Source organism: Vipera berus, assembly GCF_964194415.1.
Source record: "Vipera berus genome assembly, chromosome: 2".
Classification (NCBI taxonomy): Eukaryota; Metazoa; Chordata; class Lepidosauria; order Squamata; family Viperidae; genus Vipera; species Vipera berus.
In genome coordinates, this window is record NC_138203.1 from 230,851,490 (window position 1) to 230,875,588 (window position 24,099).

At 42.1% G+C, this 24,099-nt stretch overlaps 1 protein-coding gene across 3 annotated transcripts in view; it reads left to right on the plus strand.

Moving 5' to 3' along the window:
* Positions 1 to 24,099, plus strand: part of CACNA1D (calcium voltage-gated channel subunit alpha1 D) — a 274,845-nt gene that overhangs the window by 130,628 nt on the left and 120,118 nt on the right. For all 3 annotated transcript variants that reach the window (XM_081321938.1, XM_081321939.1, XM_081321940.1), the window contains exons 9-11: positions 2,830 to 2,999; positions 16,485 to 16,569; positions 17,817 to 17,843. In XM_081321938.1, coding sequence (XP_081178064.1) covers positions 2,830 to 2,999; positions 16,485 to 16,569; positions 17,817 to 17,843 — 282 coding nt within the window. The remainder of the gene's footprint in view (positions 1 to 2,829; positions 3,000 to 16,484; positions 16,570 to 17,816; positions 17,844 to 24,099) is intronic.

Below are 24,099 nucleotides of genomic sequence, written 5' to 3' on the forward strand. Positions count from 1 at the left end.
TCTTTTCCAGAATCTTCCCAGGTATTGAGGTCAGGCTGATAGGTCTGTAGTTTCCTGGATCCATTTTCCCCCCTTTTTTGAAGATGGGAACTACATCAGCTCTCTTCCAGTCCTCTGGTAGTTCCCTGGTGCTCCAGGTTTTTCATCACACTTGATTTAATTTTCAGAATTGTTTTATTTATTGCTTTCCTGTTGAATTTTTGGTTTAGTCAAGACCACAGCCTTAATTCCGAGCACATCTATTTAAGGCAGCTGCTCAAAATGCAAGCTATCCTTCAGTGGATTTGTTGACTTTATATTATAAAATTAGCCCCCTTGTAGGGAGGGAATGAATTATATGGAAAAAAAATGGTTGTTTTTGTTACACAGGTTCATTTTTAAAATGGCACATTTAAAACGTCAACCATTCAGGGGTTATTATATTGTCAACATAAAATATTTGAAGTATTTCTTATTTACAAGTGGAAGAGCTTTTTTAATGAGGCAGGATAATCTGCTCCTCGGGAACGTTGCTAACCACTAGAGGATACTTTCTGCGAAGACAAATTCTGCTGGAAGCACAGATATTTCTCAGGGTAGTCATGGGAACACACTTTTCAAATATACATTTATTTCTATAACCTGAATTTATTGTCCTGCTTGAGGACAGCAAGGGACCAATGCTTTGGCATGTCCCTGAATGATCCTTCTATATGGGAAAGTAATGGGTTTGTAGGGATACTTTCATTCAGTCAAATACATACATTCCTGGCAATTCCTACAGCCGTGCTATTCTTACAGTGGGTGCCCTTGAATTCCTCTATTAAGAAACTGCTCGGTTAATTATGTGGGTACATTCCTAAAAACAGCTGCAGCGTAGCACACACAGGATTAAGAGAAAAAGGCATTTAAATAATGATGCACTAAATAGAAAATGGCAATGAACTGTCAGTTTCAGTTTCTGGGCAAAAGCAAACGAAGTCACTTTGACAGCATTCCGTTTCTCAGCAGAGCTAAGGATAAATAGGAAGAGAACATAAGAGCTCTCCATTCTCCAATGCAAAGAGTCTTAATAAAAATAAAACCAACATTTTATGTATTCATTCATTTGTGTGTGTTTTTTATAGCTACCCATTTCATGCAGTTGACTCTGTGCAGCTAACACAGAAAAGACCACAACATATAACCCTAGGCACTCAAAAACAAACAATGTCACCATTCACACATATACAAAATTAAAAAAAAACAGAGGCCATCTAACCATCTGACCCAAATCCCTGGGAAAACAGCCAAGTCTTCAATATCTTGTGAAAAGACTTAACAGGATCGGAGCCATCTGTATCTCAGGTAGGGTGAGGGCAGGGTCATACATGATTATGAGTCTAATGACGTTGATCTTTGGTGTTACACAAGCAATAATGGCTGTTGTTGTTAGTTGTGAAGTCATGTCCGACCCATCGCGACCCCATGGACAACGTTCCTCCAGGCCTTCCTTCCTGTCCTCTACCATCTTCTGGAGTCCATTTAGGCTCACGTCTACTGCTTCAGTGACTCCATCCAGCCACCTCATTCTCTGTCGTCCCCTTCTTCTCTTGCCCTCAACCTTTCCCAGCATTAGGCTCTTCTCTAGTGAGTCATTCCTTCTCATTAGGTGGCCAAAGTATTTGAGTTTCAAGCAATAATGATATTAGTGACCAAATACTACCATCCCAGGGTGCAATTTGAGGACATTTTTATATATTCATTATATTATTAATCTGATGTTCTCTGGGCAATGAATAAAAACACCTGCCAAATTCAGACAGGGACAGCAGTTTTGTGCCTGGAAGGTATTTTACTTAGATTTGGAACTAGAAACCTCTGCAACCTGACTCATCCAACAGTGGTGCTACACTCTACAAGGGGCTGGCCCTGGAGAGTATCGGGGAAGCTTCATCTGCTGCAAAATGCAGCAGCGCAGGCAGTTAAGTATGCACGTTACACCTCTGCTTCCTGAGCTGCATGGGTTACCAGTTTGCTTCTGGGTACAATTCGAAGTGCTGGTTTTGACCTTTAAAGCCTTATATGGCACGGGGGGGGGGGCAGGTATCAAAGGAACTGTCCTTTCCCCAAATTTACCTGTCCCACTGAGTCTGGCAGGAGAGGCATGCTGTGGGTCCTGTCTGCCACGTGTTCCATCTGATAGGACCCAGAGGTGAGTCTTTTCTGCTGTGGCACCCACCATCTGGAACACCCTCCCTGTTAAGATGAGGGTAGCCCCAATCCTCATTACAGTACTTTCCAAAAAGCCCTTAGAGAACCTGCATGTTGGCTGTACTATGAGTAAAATTCTCCTGCTTGTGGTTTTGTTTTTATCTGTCTATTGTTTTGTTTTTAATTTGTTTTGCAGTATGTTTTGATAGTATGTTATATTGTATGCTGCCCAGGGATACTTCATGTGGGATGGGAGGCTATATAAATTAGACAAACAAATAAATAAAATAGCTGGCAGGGCCTCCCAAGACCCTAATTATGTTTTCAGAAGAGAAAAGAAAGCATTTTGTCCAGTCTACTTCAGAGGAGATCCAGAATGATGCCAGAGCAAGTCTGGTAGATGAAAGGTTTGGAATGCATATTGTTATGAGTCCTTAAAAGTCTAATGCATAAGGAATGTAGCATGGCAAGTGATTTGAGTTGCTGTGTGATATGTGGAAAGTGTTTGCATTTTTGTAAATTTTCTTTATTTATATAATCCTGTCAAGGAAAAATAAAGAAAAAATATGGGGGAGGGGGGGTTGAATTTTCTTCTTTTTTTTTTAAAGCTATGTAGTTTCATAAATCAGTATCTCATGTTTTATCTGCATCCCATAGAGAATTTTCCAAGGAAAGAGAAAAAGCCAAGGCCAGGGGAGATTTTCAGAAACTACGTGAAAAACAACAGCTGGAAGAAGATCTCAAAGGTTATTTGGATTGGATTACCCAAGCAGAAGACATTGACCCAGAGAATGAAGAGGAAGGTGATGGAGAAGGCAAACGAAATAGTATGTCAAAGCTCCTCAATTAAAGATCACTGATAAAAGAAGATGCTGTGTTCTAAAAATTATTTACAGTGGCCTTCTCTAATTGACTTCCTCCAAATATGTTGGGATAGCAATTCCAGAATACTTAATCATCAGGGCTTTAGGGAGTAGTTATTGCGTAAACTTGTTGAGAATTTAAGAAGTTTGGAGGATATTAGGTTGGAGAAGGCAGAAGGAGATTACATTCAACCAACTTTCTCAGATTCATACGTTCTTTCCAAATTAGGTCAGCGCACCCCCTGTCCAGCATAATGCCTATTGCATTTTCCAAATTTTGCTGATTTCTCAAACTCTATCCACCAGAATTTTGCCAAATACTTTCCTGGCCCCATATAAGATATTAATACTCCTGTAGTTTTTGCATTCTCTCTTGCTATATTTCCCTTTGTATAAGGAAACAATGACAGTATTCTCCTAATCATCAAGTACAAATACACTCTTTATACATATGTTAACTTTATACATATGTTAACTAACTAGTAGCATAGCCATTCCATTAGCAAATATCATTTGTATATTAACACTGTTCCAGTTCTATCAAGAACAGTGCAGACCATTTTTCAGAATTCTCACATTTTATTACTTTTTTCCATCTGTTTTTTTTAGATATTAACCTTATTATACAAATCTCTGAAGTGTCCCACATTCCCTCAGTTTGGTTTTATTTTAAATCATTTTATTGCATTTATTTTTAATTTCATTCTCTCTGGTGGAAACTCCTTGTCTACGCCTTTTCATGTACTTCCGCAGCCATTATTTATTTCTACCAAAATTAGCCTGCATTTTCTCTTTCTTTCACCCATTGACTTATGGATTCTTGCTTTTGTATTGAGAAGAGCCTAGATGATCTCAGTTCATACTTTGCACCATATTAAACCTAAACTTTCCTTTCCCTGCATGAATTCATCAATTCCTCTCCCTAATTATCTTCTTTCTTTTAAATCTGTTGCAACCTTCCGTTTCTCTCATGCTTAAAGACACATAATCTATCTTTTTCTTTATTCCACTTCTTAACTCATGCCCCTTCTTATTTATTCCTTTTATATTCAACCTGCAATTTTTCATATGCTATGACAGTCACCAGATGGCGCCCAGAAGTTGACCTCCACTACTATCCTAGAGTTGGTTTATGAAAGCTTTCACATTTATTTGTAAAATACAAAAGTACAGTTTAGACTAGAATACCGGCCTTAGCTGCATCCATGGTTATATTGTCTGCTAACAGTAGGACTCTTGATTTTGACCAATAGGCCACAAGCACAACCAAGGTACCTTTTTACTCAAGTATGTTAATACTCTTTTGTGCAAACCAAAACCTTTAACCTAAATAATATCTTGCAAGTCAAAATACTCTTGTCCATATTCCACTAATTAGTTTATAATTTGGATATATTCCTTAACTCATATTGGGGTTTAGATTTCAGGCCAATTGCTACCTTTTTAATTTTTATTTATAAAGGTCAGGCATGCTTTTATGTGAGAGTAAGCCACAAAACAATGGCTAGGAATTGGGAATTACTCTGTTCATGACAGTTATGTCTTATTATTTGATTTATAGCATGTTTACAGTATGGAATATATATGTAACATAAAGTGGAAGCTTAAGGTTTCCTGGCAGGAGGAATATAACCTTTTGCTATCTACACTTTATCTCCTGCCATACATTTTAGACATTTCAAAACTATAGAAAAGGGGATTGGTTTGAGCTTTTACAGGTCTGTGTCTTTTGGGATTCATCTAGTGAGCTCCAGAGTTATTTCATAGGACTGAGAACAATTTATCTGAAGCATTTGTAGCAGTAGATTCCATTTTAACTCCTCATTGTTAGGGAAAGATGCTCATTTATGCAGATACATGCAGAATTGAGACATGTATACTGTATCATTATATGTGTTTATCACAATTCAAAATGTCAGGCTGCATTTTTGTTGTTATTTAATTCTTACAGATACCTGTAAATACTGCATAGAAATGTACAATGTAATAGTGAACTCTTTAAACATACACCAATTTCCAAGCAGGGTATTTTAAGCATTATATCCCAATTAGACATCTTTGACATGCCATCTTATTCTTGCACCACTCCAGAATTCTTCTGTTGTGACTTTCTGTGTCTTCACCGACACTTTTGGGCAATTACGTAGATCCATAGATATATTAAAAGAAGGCAGAATTGGGCTGCTGGAAAATCCCTTCTATTTTCAATCTTCCTTTAGAAATAAATGATAGCTATAGAAGAATTGAAATAGGATAGTGACATTTTATGGAAGTAGGAAAATAGTTTGAGTTCCTGGCGACGGAGTACATAGAACTTGCAAAAGGGAAGAACCATTTCATCGACTTCCTCAGCTAATTTTAGAGACAAACATGTCAAGCTCTCAGAGTGTTCACACTATGAGCGTGGTCTGCAGAGATGTTTTTTCCTCCTGATTAAGTATCTACTGTTCTTATGGCTTATTGTTAATGACATCTTAAAACAGTACTTTGTGCTGTATATCAAATAGCATCCTGTAACCAAACAAGATGTTAATGTTGCGGAGTAGCTAGTAGACTAGATGTGATGTTCCAGAATACCTTAAAATCAATCCAAATCAAAACCTTAATGTTTCATAAGATTATTTATTGCCTTGCTTGATTGGGGGTTTTCTTTTTCATTTTTGCCTTTGCTAATCCATGTTTCCCAAAACACAATCTAGAGTGCCTGTGAAATTGTGCAGATATCTTTTTTAATTCTCACAAACACTGCCACTTAAAATACCATTGTGTGATAACCATTGATAAGAAAAAGAAAATTAAGCACTTGCTATCTTCTGTGAAAACGGCACACTGTTTGTCAACTGATTTCTTTTAATGAGTACAAGTAGTGACACAGGTTGTCCTACATGACAAAATGTTTTTACACATTTGCTGCAGCAGTATTGCTATTTTCAGCATGGGGCAGTTTTAATATACAAATTCCTCTAAAGTTAATCTTCTGCTATTGATAATACTCTATTACAGGATTTGTATAGTCTTTCTATTGTTTTGCAATAAACTTGTACAGTCATCATATAATCAAAATGCTTTTGATTTGGAATATTTGGACGAATTAGAACTGGATATGGGCTGGCTTTTAGCTCTCTGCTGAGAATGGGGAGAAAATTATTCATTTATGTGTAAGCCTCTCTATTGCATCTTACTTAGTAGAAAGTCATACTATATTTAGTCAGGTTTGTTTCCTGATAAACATGCTTGGAATCGCAGGCTCAGACAGAGATCAAAGTCCACCATTCTTTCCTTAGAAAAACTTCACAGAGACATACAAATAAGGGAGATTTCACAGTATGTGCTCAGGGTTTTGTAAGCCTGGTAGGAATGTTTTTGGCCAACAGCTATCACAAATATAGCTTTCTGGATTCACAGCCTATCATGAGGCTGAGTGCTAATATACATATGCAGTTTATGCTTGCAGGAATTAACACTTTCAACCAGGTAGGAAAAACAGCATAAACCGAAAGACAAGCTCAATTTGTGATTCTGTAATTCAGCTTTAATCTTTATTTACTCCAGGTGATACCCTTGTAAAACTATTTGGATGCTCATTATTTACTAGAAGACATTGAATGATCCGTGTAACTGTTAGAAGTGATTCATCTCTGTTTTCTCGGTTACAAATAAGGGAGATCTTGGCTAAGAATAATAGATTATAGAATAATTTAATTTAGGGAAATCTGTATTCATCCACATCAATATCCACGTAAATTATTACTTAAAATATTACACTAATGTAGAATACATTATTGGATCATATAGGTCAAAAGTCTGAGTTCCAGAAGCTTTTCAGATTTCAACAACATTATTTCTTGGAAATGCATATGGCTGAATCTATCAGTTACAGAGAGGTAGCTAACGTAGTTTATTTGAATGAGAGTTCGGAAGCAATGCACTGAAATTTCACCCTAAATCACTAAGAAGTGTTTCCAGCAACCATATATCTGATCTTGTTATATTCCAGTCATTAATGATCACGTATCATTAGGCTTTGGACATTGTACAAACTATGAAGAGAGATAGAAATTAATTAATAACTATCCTGACCACCACCACCACCATGAAAATATAGGTATAGGTTTGCAAGTATTACTGATAATTCAACCAAGTTTAACTTTTGTGTTATTTCTCGGTCTGCTTGCATTGACTGAATATGGCTAATTTATTGTCTTCTGCACTTCTGCTGCTGCCATCTACTGTATTATGGATGGGATTGCATGTACTTAATATGAAGGGGTTACACTGGCTGATTTATTAGAAAGCAAGAAGAAAAGCAGATTTAGCTGTTGTCGTGGGGCCAACAAACATGGTAAAATGTGTGTGTGTGTATTTTTGCAGTGGAACATTTCATTTGAAACGATGAACTTTACTACTTTTCAAAATCCATACACACATTAAAAAAAACCTATGCATGAACACACGTGTTTTGCATGGACATGATTTGCTGCTTGACTGCATGTTTTTGAGAAATTGTTCTGCAGTAGCTTAGAATATTGAAATTTTGTCTGTAGTTCTTAGGAAATATATACACCCAGTCAAACTAAAAAAGCAAATGAGCAAGATATGAGTACATTGTTTTAATTTCAAAGTGATAAAACTATGTATCTTTAGAAAAGCTCTCATTGTATAATGAATTATAGGCTGAGAACTATTCAGTGCATATTATTGATTTTAATTAATGTTTTAAATGCTGGTTGAAAAACTCTGGGAGTTAGGTGTACACATCTTAAAGTGGCCAAAGTTTTAAAAAAATGATTTAATAATTCAATTATTGCAGATGCACGCAGTCATATATGTTTGCTGCTTGAACATTTGAAAGCAGAAAATGCCATGTTCTAATTAGAACTTTTAGAATAACTATATTCTTCCACATAGTTATTGCTCTTTCCATCTGTATCAGGCAAATAATAAGTAGTTGTGCAGCAGTTAGTTCTTTCTCACTCTGGAATGCTCAACTTCGAGGATTCTTTATCAATACTGCCTATCTCTATATTCATCCTGTGTGTGAATGAAAAGTTTAGCACAACTGCTGAAAGCCGAGATGATATAGTAGTTGCAATCCTGAATTTTATCCAGAAAGACCCAGACTGAAGTTCCAATTCATTAATTCATTGGGTGCCTTTGAACCTGCTGTCTAGGTTTCTTTACTTAGGGACAGTATTAAGCATAATGCTTTGAACACATAAGGTAAAAGGCAGGATATAAATCTAAATACAAGTAAGAATAATTTATTGAAAAGGTAGAAGTGTACTGGTCCCTCCAAAGATAAATTTATGCTATATTTTGTCTCTAAGATAATTAACACAAGCTATCCTTGTTCTATGAGCATAAAAGATCTGTACCCATTCCAGAATAAAGGGAAATCACATAAATCAGAGGACATTTCAATGGCATAATTGCTTAAGAAAGTATTAGTCTGGCAGCTGTAACAACCAAAAAAATCTACATATGCCAGGTTCAGATGATTTCCCTTGCAATTAAATCCAAGGGCCTTTATGGATGATAATTACTTTTTTACCCCTCTTACCAGCATTCTTCACTAACTCTAACCCTGAATCTATTGAAAAGCATATTATATTATTCCACATAGCAGATGGGAAGATAACCTTCTTACAAAACTAAATTAGAAGGTTACAATTTTGTTATAATTTGGGACAACTGCTTACTTTAATGGAGGAATCTGTAGCCTCCAAAAATAATTAGGAATGAAGGGTTATTCATTTGAATTGTTCACAAGGTTTTCAAAGGGTTACATAACAGTCAGATTATATCTTCCTTAGCTGACAGTGAGGTGTAGAGATTTCCTCCAATGTTCTTACACACAAGCTCCTTCTCATTAATTCTGCATGTACGATTATGGGAGTTGTTAAGTCGTGAGCTTTTTGGTGCAGGAAGGAAGACACGAGGCTGAGTACAAGATAACTCATTCTTTATTCTTGCTAGAACTGTACTGAAGCTTGGGCTGCAACCAGCCACAATATATAGTCTAGCCCCTAAGCGGCAGCCAATAGGTTTGAACCCACTCTTGCCGCCTGGGGCTAGCCAATTACAGGACCGGAGACAGCTTGTCTAAGTTACTGGGGAGCCGTTAGCCGCTCCAGCAACGCATGTGGTGCAACACCACAAGCCCAGTACATAACACCCCTCCCCCCTTAGATCAAACTATTGCAACTGTGATTTAGTCTTGACAGCTGTCAAGACTTATTAATCAACTCACATACAACTGTAGTGATAATAATAAAATAATAATAAAAATAATAAATAAAAATAAGTTCACTGTGGCTACAACGAGATTAAACAATGTCTCATGAACAGGCTTACATTGCAGTAATGGCAGTTTCACAATGCACAAGTTTCTGTAGTTAGTGGTACAGTTTTACAACACTATGCATCACTTTATTTTACAATGTAATCTGTGAGGTATGCAGGAGGCTTGTGTGGCCTAGAGGAACATCTTGGAGTTCCTATCACTTTGTGGTCTACCAGCTTACCCAGTGGGCTGGGTAGACCCATGTCCCTTTGTGCTCCAGTGTCAAGGGGAATTGAAATGCTCTGGCTGGCCTCACCAGGTTGGCCCACCCCAGAGTCAGTCTGCTCTGCAGAGTAGGCACAGTGGTTGCTGAGGTTTGGCTGGCTCGCTTTGTCAGGGGTTCCATGTTGCACTCCCGTGCTGCCCGGTTCTTCCTCAGATTCCATCTCCATTGAGAAGGAAAAACCCTGGTGGTTCAAGTGAGGGCTGGCTTGGCTGCAAGTTTGAGGACCTTGGGAAGGACTTATGACGCAGTCCTCACTTAGTGGCATTCTGGAAACCTTTTCCTGAGTTGATCAATGTGTCTTCTGACAACTTGCCCTCCCTCCAACCCCACTTCGTAAGATAGGGGTCCGGATGCCTTGGTCCGGATGCCTTGGTTATTTTTATTTATTTATTTTTATTTTTATTACATTTATATCCCGCCCTTCTCCGAAGACTCAGGGCGGCTTACAAGCTTAGCAGTAGCCTTCATTCTATGTATATGCCTGCTTGTTAGGGCTTTCACACACAGGAACCCATAAATTTTGACCAGGAACCCATAAATTCCCTTGACCATAGTTCCTGGCCCAAACCCAATTGCCCATGTGCAGCCCCCTTGGAGGCTTGGGTCGAGAGGCTTCTGCTGCCACTCTGTCTGGATGCAACCTATCCAGTTTAGTAATCAAACACCTACCCCAACGTAGTTCTGCAGGACTTTTACCTGTGGCTGTGCAGGGTGTAGAATGCTGGCAGAGTAAAAAAATCTGCCAATCTGTGATGCCAGTCACCTGTAACAATGTGCTTGAGTGCCTCCTTCGTCCTCACCATGCATTCAGCTTGACCATTAGAAGTTGGATGAAAAGGTGCAGATGTTGCATGTCTGATGAGATTAGCTCTAAGGAAAGCCTGAAATTCAGCGGCAGTGAATTGGGTCCCATTGTCAGAAACTAAGACATCAGGCAACCCATGTGTGGCAAAGAGAGGTGGTTGGGCTTAGATAGGGGCCTCGAGCGGAGACGTATTAAGAGGCCTCTGATTTACTTTTTAGCCGGTTATTTTAAAAGGTTAGGGAGGGTGAGGGTGGGGAGGGAATTATTAACCGGCACTCAGTCCGGGCCGGTTAGGGGTCCAGGCGGCACAGGGTTTGGGGTAGAGGCTGCTGGTTCTGGATGTGTTGGGGTGGGGTTTCAAATCCCCATGACGCTAGAGAATGGCAGCAGGTGTGTGCATGGAGGGCCGTATCGACATCCGGGATCGCGCCCCCACTGTCTGCGAGCAGTGACGCGCTCCGACCTTCCGGTTAGCACCCTTTTGCCCGGGGGTGAGGGTGCTGGTGATGACCTATAAAGCCCTTAATGCTTTGGGTCCGGGATATCTGAGGGAACACCTGCTGCCGGCATCAAGTTCCCTTCGTCCTGTGCGCTCCCACAGGGAGGGCCTTCTCAGGGTGCCGCCGGTTAAAGATTGCTGGCAGGTAACACCCAGGGGGAGGGCCTTCTCTGTGGGTGCGCCTGCCCTCTGGAACCAGCTGCCCGTGGAGCTTAGGACCGCCCCCGACCTTCGTTCATTTCGCCGGGACCTGAAGACCTGGCTCTTCGAGCTCTCCGGCCCAGGCTGAGAGTTTTTAATTGGGGTTTTTATATTTTTTCAGGGATTAAATTTAATTCTTTTTAATTGTTTTTAATTTTTGTATTAATGTTTGAAGCACCCTGTAAATCGCCCTGAGTCCTTCGGGAAAGGGCGGTATATAAATCCAATAAAATAAATAAATAAATAAATAAATAAAATAAAGAGTTTTCTCAGCACTTGGATAGTCCTAGCAGTAGTCATGTTAGGAACTGGAATTACTTACAGCCATTTTGAGTGGCTATCCACTACTATCAGGAAAAGCTGCCCCTGAAAAGGCCCAGCGTAGTCTATGTGAATCCTAGACCAGGGAGTGTGCGTTTCCTCCCACCTGTGAACTGGGGCCTGTGGCATTTCAGGCCTCAATTACTGGCATGTATAACAACCATGGACTTGATCCTCAATAGCCTTATCAAGGCCAGGCCACCAAAGGTAGCTTCTAGCTAAGGCTTTCATTCTGACAATGCCTGGATGGCCTTCATGTAAGGATTGTAAGACCCTGTCTCTAAGGGAAGTGGGAATTATGAACTCTGTCTCCCCATAAAATCCACCCTTTATGTGCAGACAACTCATGTCTCCTGACAAAAAAACTTTGAAATTCAGAGCCTGGACTTTTTTCCAACCAGCCTGTGTATACCCATGACAACACTCTACTAAGTATTTTATCTGTGGCAGTTTCAGCAGCAATGTCCCCTGCATGGAGGGGAAAATCAGGTATGTCCTATATGGACAGTATTCTAGCAGCAGGAGCTGGATCTGGATCCATTAGTGGCAGTGGTAGTCTGCTGAGGCCATCAGCATGGCCCATTTCCTTCCCTGCTTTGTGAATTAGTTTAAAATTATATGCAGACAGAAAAATAGACCATCTCAACATTCTTGGAGATAGTATGTGGGGGGTTTGTTTGTCTGTTGTGAACAGTCCCAATAGAGGTTTGTGGTCAGTGTAGACAGTGAAATCCCTGCCATATAAGTAATCATGAATTTTTTTAATTCCAGCAACTATGGCCAGGACCTCTTTGTCAATCTGGGCATAGTTGCACTCAGCAGAGGACAAGGTCCTTGAGTAAAATGCTATAGGAACCTGTTTCCCATTTTTCTCTAAGTGGCTTAAGACTGCCCCCACCCCATAGGGAGATGCATCACATGCAAGACATACAGGTTTAGACTCTATGTAATAAGTTACAGTGGAGTTTACAGACAGTAGTGCTTTCAAGTCCTGTAAACTGTTTTCATATAAATTAGTCCATTTCCAAGGAGCTTTTTTGTCAAGTAGCCTGTGGAGGGGCTCTGCTATTGCTGCCTTATGCGGTAGGAATGTATAATAAAAATTTAGGAGACCCCAAAATGCTTAAAGCTCTCCTTTTGATTTGGGCCTAGGAGCCATCTTAATGGCCTTCACTTTAGAATCAGCGGGGTGAATGCCATTAGCATCAATTTGGAACCCCAAGAATTCTGTTGATGAAACTACACTTGTTCTTTTTTAATTTGAGGCCTGCTTCGCGAAGCCTCTGCAAAACAGCCCTGAGCCTTCTGGCCAACACTTCTGGGGATTCCCCTGCAATAAGAACATCATCGAAATAAGGGCAGATGCCCTGGATGCCTTTAAGTGTACGTTCCATAATCCCTTGGAAAATACCCGGTGCAACACTGACTCCATACTGTAAGCATTTAACTTTGAACGCCCTTCTGTTGGTCACGATCATTTGAGCCACGGCTGTGGCCTCATCAACCGGCAATTGCTGATAGGCCTGTGCTAAATCAAGTTTAGCAAAAATGGTTCCCCCTTGCAAGGAGGCTAAAATATGGTTGACTACAGGAACTGGGTAAGCGTGTTGTTTGAGAGCCTTATTTAATGTGCATTTATAATCAGCGCAAATGCGAACTTCCCCATTGGACTTCAGTGGGGTGACAATAGGAGTTTCCCACTCCCCCCCATCGACAGGCTGTAACACGCCCTGTTCTACAAGCTTATTGATTTTGGAATCAATTTTGTGTTTTAAGGAAAGGGGACCCTATGAAGTTTAACCCTAATTGGAACAACGTTAGGATCTAACTTAAAAGAAATAGGCGGGCCTGTGTATGTCCGCAGGGTTGAATCAAAAACATCCACGTATTCTTCACACACTGACATGAGGTCTGCAGTTTGTGTCCGGTTTATGCCAGTAATCTGAATACCTAAGGCATCAAACCAATCAAGTCCAATAAGAATCGTTCTTTGGCCCCCTACTACTATTACATCCAGGTGCCCCAAAAACCCTTTAAACTTTACCAACAAAGTAGCTTCTCCCTTAACTTTAATGTGAGCATTTTGAAAATCCGTTAGGATTATATCTGAGGGTCTTAGTTTGGCCCAATTGTTACTGCGCCTACACACAAAGTTAAAAGTGTCTTGAGAAATGATTGTGACTGCAGAGCCAGAGTCCAAATCCATCTTACATGGAACTCCTTGTAGCTCTACCAAGAGCTTAAGTTAGGGTTTGAGGGGGCATCGAGCCCCGGTGTGGCATACACTTCTACGGCTTCTGCAGAATCCCACACTAACTGGACCCTCCTAGTCGGTTCTTCCGATTGGCATTTGGGTGGCCGGTCTCTCTGGCAGGCTCTGCAAACCACTGCGATGTGGCCTGTTCTTCCACAAGCTCTAGACGTGGCCAAGCGAAATCTGCAATTGGCACAAAGATGGTTGCCTCCGCACCCCTTACATCTTGGTAAGAGAACTGCCTTGTAACCATCCTCTCGCTGGTGGTTGCTGCGGTTTTGTGCAATGGATTGCCTTTGAAGTCTGTTGATCTCGGGTTCTTCTTCTTCTGACAATTCTCCGGCGCATTTGGCCACCTCTAGATGGACCAAATCCTCAATTTTTGAAGGTTTGGTAGGCTGAACTATGCACTGCGCCCCCGGCAGCTTCGTTGGCCATCACCTCATCCTGTGCCTCAGAAAACGTTAAGTTGGGTCTAGCAAACAGTCTCTGCTGAAGTGTTCTGTCCCGAAGGCCACACATGAGCCAGTCTCTTAGTCGTTCTTCTAAGTTTGAGAACTTGCAAAGGCGTGTGGTCTGTCTTAGGCCCCCAATGAACTCCGAAGCTGTCTCCCCGGGTAGCTGCACTCTTTGGTCGAATTTGAATCGCCATGCCATCTCCAACATCTTGGGCTGGAAGTGCCCGGTTAGCTTCTTTTTAAGGTCTGCGTATGAGACTGCTTCGATGGGCGTTGGCGCAAAAAGATTCTCTGCCAGGTCGAAAGTTGCTGGGCCGCACACGCAAAGCAATGTGGCGGCCTTCAGGCCTTCTTCCGCGATCTGATTTGCTCTAAGATAGTTTTCTACTTGTGAAAGGTAAGATGGCCATTCTTCCGGATGCTTCATGTCAAATTCTCTTAATTTGCCGACCTTCGGCATTCTTCCTTCAGCTTCCTGCAATCTTTGGATCCTGCTTCTAGGCTCAGGGAATGCGTTCGCTGAGCGTGAGGCCACTAGTGTGGCTTACTAGCCAGCCTAGAGGGGGGGAATGCCTCTTCCCTCCGGCGTGTGCTGCCAACCCCTCGTTGACTTCAGCTCTTACTCGGTGAAGCAGGATCCCACCTTCGTCGCCACTGTTAAGTCGTGAGCACTTTGGTGCAAGAAGGAAGACACGAGGCTGAGTACAAGATAACTCATTCTTTATTCTTTCTAGAACTGTACTGAAGCTTGGGCTGCAACCAGCCACAATATATAGTCTAGTCCCTAGGTGGCAGCCAATAAGTTTGAACCCACTCTTGCCGCCTGTGGCTAGCCAATTATAGGACCGGAGACAGCTTGTCTAGATTACTGGGGAGCCGTTAGCCGCTCCAGCAACACACGTGGTGTAACACCACAAGCCCAGTACATAACAGGAGTGTTTCAGAAGACAATTGTAACATGAAAAGGACCAGAGGAGTTAGGTAGGTAGAGATGGTATGGAGCATTGAGTTTTCTCCTTAAGTCTCATGAATCCAAATATAAACCAGAATTATATTCCTGCAGACTTAATCCTAACTTCGTAAGATTTTGTTCCACATATATAATTTTTGAACCATGCCTGGATATACTGTGGCCCCTCTGGTTGTAAAATATGTCCCAGAAAAACTTCAGTTAATCTCTTGACCTTCCTATTCTGTTTGGGATTCAAAAAAAAGGGAGGAGTCCTAAACTTGGCAGATCACTGTGCATAGCTGGCAGGCAGCCTTCAATTTAGTGATTCATAAATTTTGCGGCTTGGACCAAACTGTGAACAACGCATTTTTAATCTAGCTGTTCTTCAAAATATCCACAAGGACAAATCTTCCAGAAACAATGGCATTTTAAAGAAATGGTTTACTTTAAACAAGGACCAAGATAATAAAAGCTGTCAGAATTGTCCCTGGCAAAACTTGCTAACGCATAAAGTAGAAATGTAACTGGCACTTTATGCTGTAATTTAAAAGTCAATTTACTGCTTGCTCTGCTTTAGATGACAGCTTATCTTTGTGGGCAGGCAAGAAAATACATTTATATTCTGGATGCTAGGATAATCCTTTCATCTGAATTGACAAGTGTACCTGTAATAATTATGAGTTGACTTTCAAGAGTTGTATTAGTATATTTGTGCTAGCAATTGAAAATATTTTTTGCTTGTGTCAGCCCATACATTCTTAAAGTAGTTATAGCCGATATATTAGGATAGATCCAGATCATATGCCATGATCCATCCATCCATGGATTAAATCTGGTAACTGGAGTTTATACTTGAGGAACAACATCAGGTCTGTAGGATAGACCAGCATCATTGATCCCATGTTGCTAAAATGAAGAGACAGAATACTATGTGAGCTGAAAGCAGAAGCAGGATTAGCTTCTTATAACCCAGAAGTAAGGTACTGAAATATTGTTCCCAATATTGCAACCATATTTGGAGTCTCATAGCTCTCATCATATTAATGCAAGCATTGGGGGAAAGGTCATTTTGTGGAAAACTAAATAGCTTCACTGTACCTTGCAGAAGAATGATTTTGCACTATTAATAGTGCCTAGGTTAATCAGATTCTGTGTTGTATTTGTGCTTTTGTGTTCATGCACTAGGATTTTTTTTGCTTAGAATCCTGAACTCTGGTCTATTTGTACCTTTTAGGTGAGAACCGTTTATTCTTTGTGTTGATTGCACTACAGATGGTTACAGAAGAGACCATTTGTAAAATAAAAAATAATATTTGAGAGACATTTGAGATATTTTCATGTGTTGCTTTTCAATAACAAATCTAATGATACTTTCATTATTTCACAACAGCAAGCATGCAAGTAAGCGAGACCGAGTCAGTGAATACTGAAAATGTGGGTGGTGAAGGAGAGACCACATGCTGTGGAAATTTGTGGTGAGTATATCATGGAACTCTTGAAGGCTTTTAGCCCAATACTCAATGGAGAAATGGATTGGACCAAGTTTTCTGAAAGAAAGGGTCGCTTTTATTTGATTGTAAGTCTTAACATAGCCAATTACATTAATAATGACACTGCTTTATTCATTGCAAATTGTAAGAAAGAGTTCTCTGAAACACATTTTTTTAAAAAAGGGGGGGCTAAATACAGTATGTCATATCATATATCAGACTGGAGTTTTTAAAAGCTAGCATTTGTAGCCTACTGTATTTAATTTATATATAACAATTTGTACGGTGTCCTAGCTCAGGGGCCCCAAACCCCCAGGCTGTGGCCCATTACCGGGCCATGAACAATTTGGAACTGGGTTGTGGAAGCAGCCGGCAAACATGCATGCATGCATCCCCACTTGCATGAGCAGCAGGTGAGCATATGCAGGTGCACTATTTGCATGAGCAGCGGAATTATCCCCTCTCCCTCCTCACTGGTCCACAAAGCTGGAAAGGTTGGGGAACCCTGTCCAAGCTGATAAATATTGCATAGGAATATAAATAATATTACTGTGAATTGGCACCTTTTGTTTAGACCAGGGGTAGGCAACCTCGGCTCTTTTATGACTCATGGACTTCAATTCCCAGAATTCCTGAGTCAGCATAGCTGACTCAGGAATTCTGGGAGTTGAAGTCCATGAGTCATAAAAGAGCCGAGGTTGCCTAGACATACTCTACATTCAACCTTGTAAGAAACTCCTAATAAGTACATTACAACTCTGCAAATGATAGGTTGGACGGTTTGTGAGATTTAAACTTTGGAAGTTCATGTTAAAATTACTATTCAAAATCCACACTCAGGTCTCTAATCCATTAGACAGTATTGATAAAATACTCTTCCCTGGCCTATATTGTAGGCTTATCATTTTTTTTTCCTGAAAGAGTGCAGATAAGAATTATTTTATTTCTATCCCAGTAGTTTAATTAAAATCTCTTTCTAGATTGTTGAGTAAGAACTTCAAGGTAAATGTGCATTCATTATTTCAAAAAGAATATAACTATAAAACATAGTTATTTATAATGTTGGTTTATTAAAAGCAGTTAAGAAAGGCCACTGTTATACAGTTTATCCTGGTTGAATTTGTCCATAACTAACAATATTTAAATCATTCCAACTCAGGTTTCAAAGTGAAATGAGATGTGTACATTCTTGTTTTATATTTTCTCTAAAATGTGTTTTCCTTTTCTTTTAGTCAAATTATCTCAAAATCCAAGTTCAGGTCAGTATTCTTTCCCTCTCATTTTCCTGCTCTATATCATAATTCTGTGCTGATTATCTATAGATATAGTGGATGAATATGACTGATTTTTAAAATTGTGTTAGTAAATATAAAAGGATTATATGGACCATCACATTCTACTCTTTCCATTGTTTTGTTACAATAGTTATAGCATATGCTTCTTTCTTTTTAAAGAAAGACAGAACTACAAAACAACTATTCCATGTAACCCTCTTTTCTGGGGGGGGAAAAAGAAGAACGAATGAAGGAGAGTAATTAATTGTTTTCTTGCTCAGTGATTTTTCTATCCCAGATTAATTTTTCCAATTTTGCTTATGACATGATTGACAATATGACTTTCTGAAGACATCTGTGCATTTCAAATTCCTCAGGGGGGGGGGGAAGCCACAAAGAAGAGAGGTAGCAGAGCAATTTGCAGAGGAATTGGCACGCAAGAAAAAGATTATACATCTTCAATTTCCCTGCTTGTTCTTTTTCAGTGTTGTTTTTCATAAAAAGGTGCTCCAGCAGTTTATTGTTACATCAAATTACATTTAAGGTATAGCCTGGATCAAACCCATTAGCCAACAGATAATGACGATTTCCTTCAGGTAGAAAAATGCCACCGAGAGCAAGTATCAAATGATGTTATATGGGAGACAGGAACTGGGGAACCTCAGCTCCATGCCCCAATTGCATAAGTGATTAACAATATCCTCTTAAGATGCCAACATAAGCCTTAACTTGAAAGTGCTGTGCTGGTTATTTCATTGACAATGACAACGGTAGAAGGCAATTTATGTTTCCCTCAAATGCTGCTGTTGTTTGTTTCTTTCAGTTTTGGGATGGCAGATGATTAATATCATAATGTGTATAATACATCTTAAAGAGCAAGAACTCTTGCTCATTAGCTTACTAAGCTGTATGCTGTTCATAAAAGCACTCTATATAAAAATAGACACCATCAAGAAATAATCACAATGTTTGGAGAAGGGAATTCCGATTGTCTCTGGAATGCCTAATCCATAAAAATCTGGTGTTTTTTTAATTTAGATATACTTGCTGAAGAATTTGATAAGATGGATGTACAGGTGAAACTCGAAAAATTAGAATATCGTGCAAAAGTTCATTTATTTCAGTAATGCAACTTAAAAGGGGAAACTAATAGATGAGATAGACTCATTACCTGCAAAGCAAGATAGTTCAAGCCGTGATTTGTCATAATTGTGATGATTATGGCGTACAGCTCATGAAAACCCCAAATCCACAATCTCAGAAAATTAGAATATTACATGCAATCAATAAAACAAGGAGTGTACATAGAACAATATCGGACCTCTGAAAAGTATAAGCATGCATATGTACTCAGTACTTGGTTTGGGCCCCTTTTGCAGCAATTACTGCCTCAATGCGGCATGGCGTGAAAGCTATCAGCCTGTGGCACTGCTGAGGTGTTATGGAAGACCAGGATGCTTCAATAGCGGCCTTCAGCTCTTCTGCATTGTTCAGTCTCATGTCTCTCATCTTTCTCTTGGCAATGCCCCATAGATTCTCTATGGGGTTCAGCTCAGGCGAGTTTGCTAGCCAATCAAGCACAGTAATTCCACAGTCATTGAACCAGGTTTTGGTGCTTTTGGCAGTGTGGGCAGGTGCCACGTCCTGCTGGAAATTGAAGTCAGCTGTTGTGACTCAGGGCCAGCCGGTGGGCCCGGCAGCCGGCTCAGATGTATCGGATGACTCAGATGAGGGGGAGGAGGAGGGTGTGGAAGACGAACCGGCTGATGATGGCTTGGAGGCTTCGCAGAGCCCTCAGCCGGGGCCCTCTTCTCAGCTGCGTGAGCCCGATAGTGCGGAGGATGATGACCCACAGCTGGCCCTGTTCAAGGACGCCCGATGCAGGAGGCAGTCGAGCAGGAACAAACAAAGAAAGGCTGTGGGACTCCTCGGGAGGAGGCACAGGGAGACCACGCCCTGAACTCTAAATAAAAGGAGTGTTTGGGGAGGGGCTGGTTGCTGAAAGCAACCCTTCCGCTTGAGGATTCAAGTTCCTGAGTTTCTTGTTCTGTTGTTTTGCTTGTGAATTAAACTTGGCAGACGCTTTGCAACCTCAGACGCTCTCCAGTCTCTACTGCTTGAACAGGGGTTTGCCTTATTACAAGGCCGGTAGTTGGCTGGTTCAGAACATCAGCATCCCCATAAAGCTCGTCTGTGGAAGGAAGCATGAAGTGCTCCAAAATCTCCTGGTAGACGGCTGCGTTGACCCTGGACTTAATGAAGCACAGTGGACCAACACCAGCAGATGACATGGCACCCCAAATCAACACAGTCTGTGGAAACTTCACACTGGACTTCAAGCATCTTGCAGTGTGTGCCTCTCCATTCTTCCTCCAGACTCTGGGTCCTTGGTTTCCAAATGAGATGCAAAAGTTGCTGAGCAACTGAGCAACAGACCAGGTCTGTTTTTCTTTAGCCCAGGTAAGACGCTTCTGACGTTATTTGTTGTTCAGGAGCGGCTTGACAAGAGGAATACGACATTTGAAGCCCATGTCCAGGATCCGTCTGTGTGTGGTGGCTCTTGATGCACTGACTCCAGCCTCAGTCCACTCCTTGTGAAAGTCCCCAACACTTTTGAATGGCCTTTTCCTGACAATCCTCTCCAGGCTGCAGTCATCCCTGCTGCTTGTGCACCTTTTTCTTCCACAATTTTCCCTTCCACATAACTTTCTGTTAAGGTGCTTTGATACAGCACTTTGGGAACATCCAACTTCTTTTGCAATTACCTTTTGAGGCTTTCCCTCCTTATGGAGGGTGTCAATGATGGTTTTCTGCACAACTGTCAGGTCAGCAGTCTTCCCCATGATTGTGATTTCTACTGAACCAGACTGAGAGACGATGTATTATATATGTAAACAGTTAAAACATATATCAGTTAACAGGTTGTTCCGGCTAGTTAACAAGGGAAAACATTCTGACAGGAGAACACGCGGGAACTTTGACAGCTGTCAAAGTTCCCCGCACGGCGCAGGCGCAACCACTGACAGCTCGCGGCTGTCAAAATAGCCTGAGCTGTCAAGTGCAGACGACGCGGATTGGTCCGAATAGACGCGGCGCCAAAATGAACGTTCCTGATTGGCCCTCGCTGACAGCTGCCGGCTATAAAAGCCGGGCAAGTTATTCTCTGTTTGTCTTGCTCTTAATAAACCTTTTAGTTAAGTAGCCTGTCGTCCGAGTGGTCCTTCGGCTACTTCACTGGCGACGAAGGTGGGATCGCTCCTGAGCTGAAGTCACAGCCGAGGAAGAGAGTTCCCGACAAGAGCTGTCACTGGAAGTTTTAACTTCCAAAGGAGCGACCCAGGACCGGACGACATTGCAAACTTCGGTCGTGTGAGGGAATTCGATACCCGCCATCCCGAGAGATGGCAATCACACCTGGGCCAAGTCGAGGGATTCCTCCTCGTCAGTAAAATCACTGATGACAGAGCAAAGGCCGCCGCTCTACTATACATCAGCGGACCCCCAGTGTACGACGCTGCCGTGGGCCTGTTTAGCCCGGTGCCCATCACAGAGGTCTCCTACGCGGACCTGGTAGACCAGCTGAATAAGTACTATATGCCGGCTCGCTCAGAACTGTACTGGCGGGTCCAATTCGCCCAGAAGAAACAGCGACCAGACGAGCCCGCCAACGAGTTCATCGCTGGGGTCAGACACGCCGCGTGGAACTGCTGTTTCCCGGACCTGGAGGACCGCATCAGAGACCAGGTGGTGATCGGGTTGAGGGACGAGAGGCTGCAGAAGAAGCTGACATCCAAACCCGACATGAGCCTGGCAGAATTGACCCGAGAAATCATGGCGTATGAGTACAGCCACAAGAAGAAATCGACCACCACGACCCCTGAGAGCCCAGCAACGGTATACCAAGAGAGCGCCACGCTCAGCGACAGCGACGAGTCGGTGGACTTCACTGACGGGGAAGCCCTCCAGCGGAAAATGGAACGCAGACAACAGAGGAGAAGCGACACATCGGATCATCGCAGAACCAAGAACCCCCTTCCGCCACCGCCGCGTTACGAGCAACGGGCCGCCTGCGCCAGCTGTGGGGGCAATCATGCCCGAGGAAGCTGCCGGTTCAGAAACGCTAAGTGCCACAATTGTGGAAAGACCGGCCACATCAAACCGGTGTGCCGCAGCCGGGGCCGCGACAACATCAATGATCTGGAGACCAATTCCCCAGGTAGGCCAGCTACCCGGGCCAACAGAGAAAAAACGCCAGGGACCCTAGTAGAAACAATTGACAGGGTACACAGCCTAAGCTCAAAGGTGAGGATCAGGGTAAAAATTCAGGGAGTGCCCTGCCTCATGGAAGTAGATTCAGGGTCAGCAGTCTCTTTAATTTCATTTGGAACGTATCAGGAGATCTGCCGACAAAGCAAGGGAAAAATTCCTCTGAGGCAAACCCAGGTCCACCTAGCAGATTTCCAGAAAACCCCCATTCCTCTGGAGGGGAGGGCTAAGGTTGTCGTGCAGTACAAAGGGTTCAAGGGTCCCTTAGAAGTTCTAGTTACACCAGGGAACCGCACCAACCTGATAGGGTTAAACTGGTTCGGCCCTCTAGGAATCGCCATAACGGGGGTAAATACAATCCAATCACCCAGCCTAGAAGCCGTTTGCAACAAGTATGCAGACGTCTTCGATGGCACGTTAGGAAAATACACCGGTCCCCCCATCTCCTTACAATTAAACCCAGCAATCCAACCCATAAAGATAAGAGCTAGGAGAGTACCCTTTGCCCTTAAAGAAAAAATAGAAAACGAACTTGATCGCCTCGTAGGTCTCGGGGTGCTCGAACCTACGGAAGGGGGAAGCTGGGAGACCCCTATAGTCACCCCTATTAAACCTAACGGGGAAGTGAGATTATGCGCGGACTATAAAGCGACCCTTAACCTAGCCCTCAGCCCCCACGCTTACCTGGTGCCAGCGGTAAGGGACGTATTTGCTTCCATCCGCTCTGGCGCCATTTTTGCCAAACTTGATCTCACGCAGGCGTATTTGCAACTGCCTGTCACAAATGACACCGCGGAAGCCCAGACAATTGTCACCCACCGCGGTGCCTTTAAAGTGAAAAGGCTCCAATTCGGCATATCGGCAGCCCCGGGTATCTTTCAGGGTATCATGGAGAAAACCCTGAAAGGAATACCCGGGGTCTGCCCCTATTTCGACGATGTTCTCATCGCCGGAGAAAATGAAGCAAACTTAGCTGACAGGCTGTCAGCTGTGCTGAGCCGGCTCAGAGAAGCCGGCCTCAAACTTAAACGGGAAAAGTGCTCTATTGGAGTCACATCCACCGAATTCCTAGGGTACAAAATAGACGGCCAAGGCATCCACCCCACCACAGAAAAACTAAAGGCTATTCAAACAGCGCCAAGCCCAAGGAATAAACAAGAGCTCCAAGCTTTTTTAGGATTATTAAACTTTTATCATGCCTTCCTTCCCCATAAAGCCACTATCGCTGAGCCTCTGCATAGGCTCCTGGACAAGGGAACTGCGTGGTCCTGGACCAAAATACATGAAAATAGTTTCCAGTCATTAAAAAAGATTATTTGTCACAGCTCAACGATCACCCTTTTCAGAGAAGACACCCCAATATGCATCGCTTGCGATGCCTCTCCCTATGGAATCGGGGCAGTGTTAAGTCATTTATTCAAGGATGGTACACAAAGACCCATAGCCTTTTATTCACGCACTCTGTCAAAAGCAGAAAGGAATTATGCACAAATAGACAGAGAAGCCCTAGCAATAGTCGCAGGGGTTAAAAAATTTCACGACTACCTCTATGGGAGACCCTTTACCATATTTACAGATCACAAACCCCTACTGGGCATATTCACGTGGAATAAAACTACACCACAGATTCTCTCACCGAGAATACTATGGTGGTCCACATTCTTATCGGCCTATTCCTATCAGTTAATTCACAAACCGGGGAAGGAATTAGGACACGCAGACTGCCTCAGCAGACTGCCCATTCAAAGCAAGGACTCAGACCCAGCCCCAGCTGGACTGATTCTAGCAATCTCTCAACTTCCAGACTGTCCCCTGTCTGCAAACATTATAGCTAACAATTCAGCTAAGGACAAAATACTTAGCAGAATCCTCAAATGGGCCACAACAGGGTGGCCAGCACAAAACCCACACCCCCAATTCCAGCCATATTTTAGCAGGAAAAATGAAATATCTACTCATAGGGGATGCCTGCTTT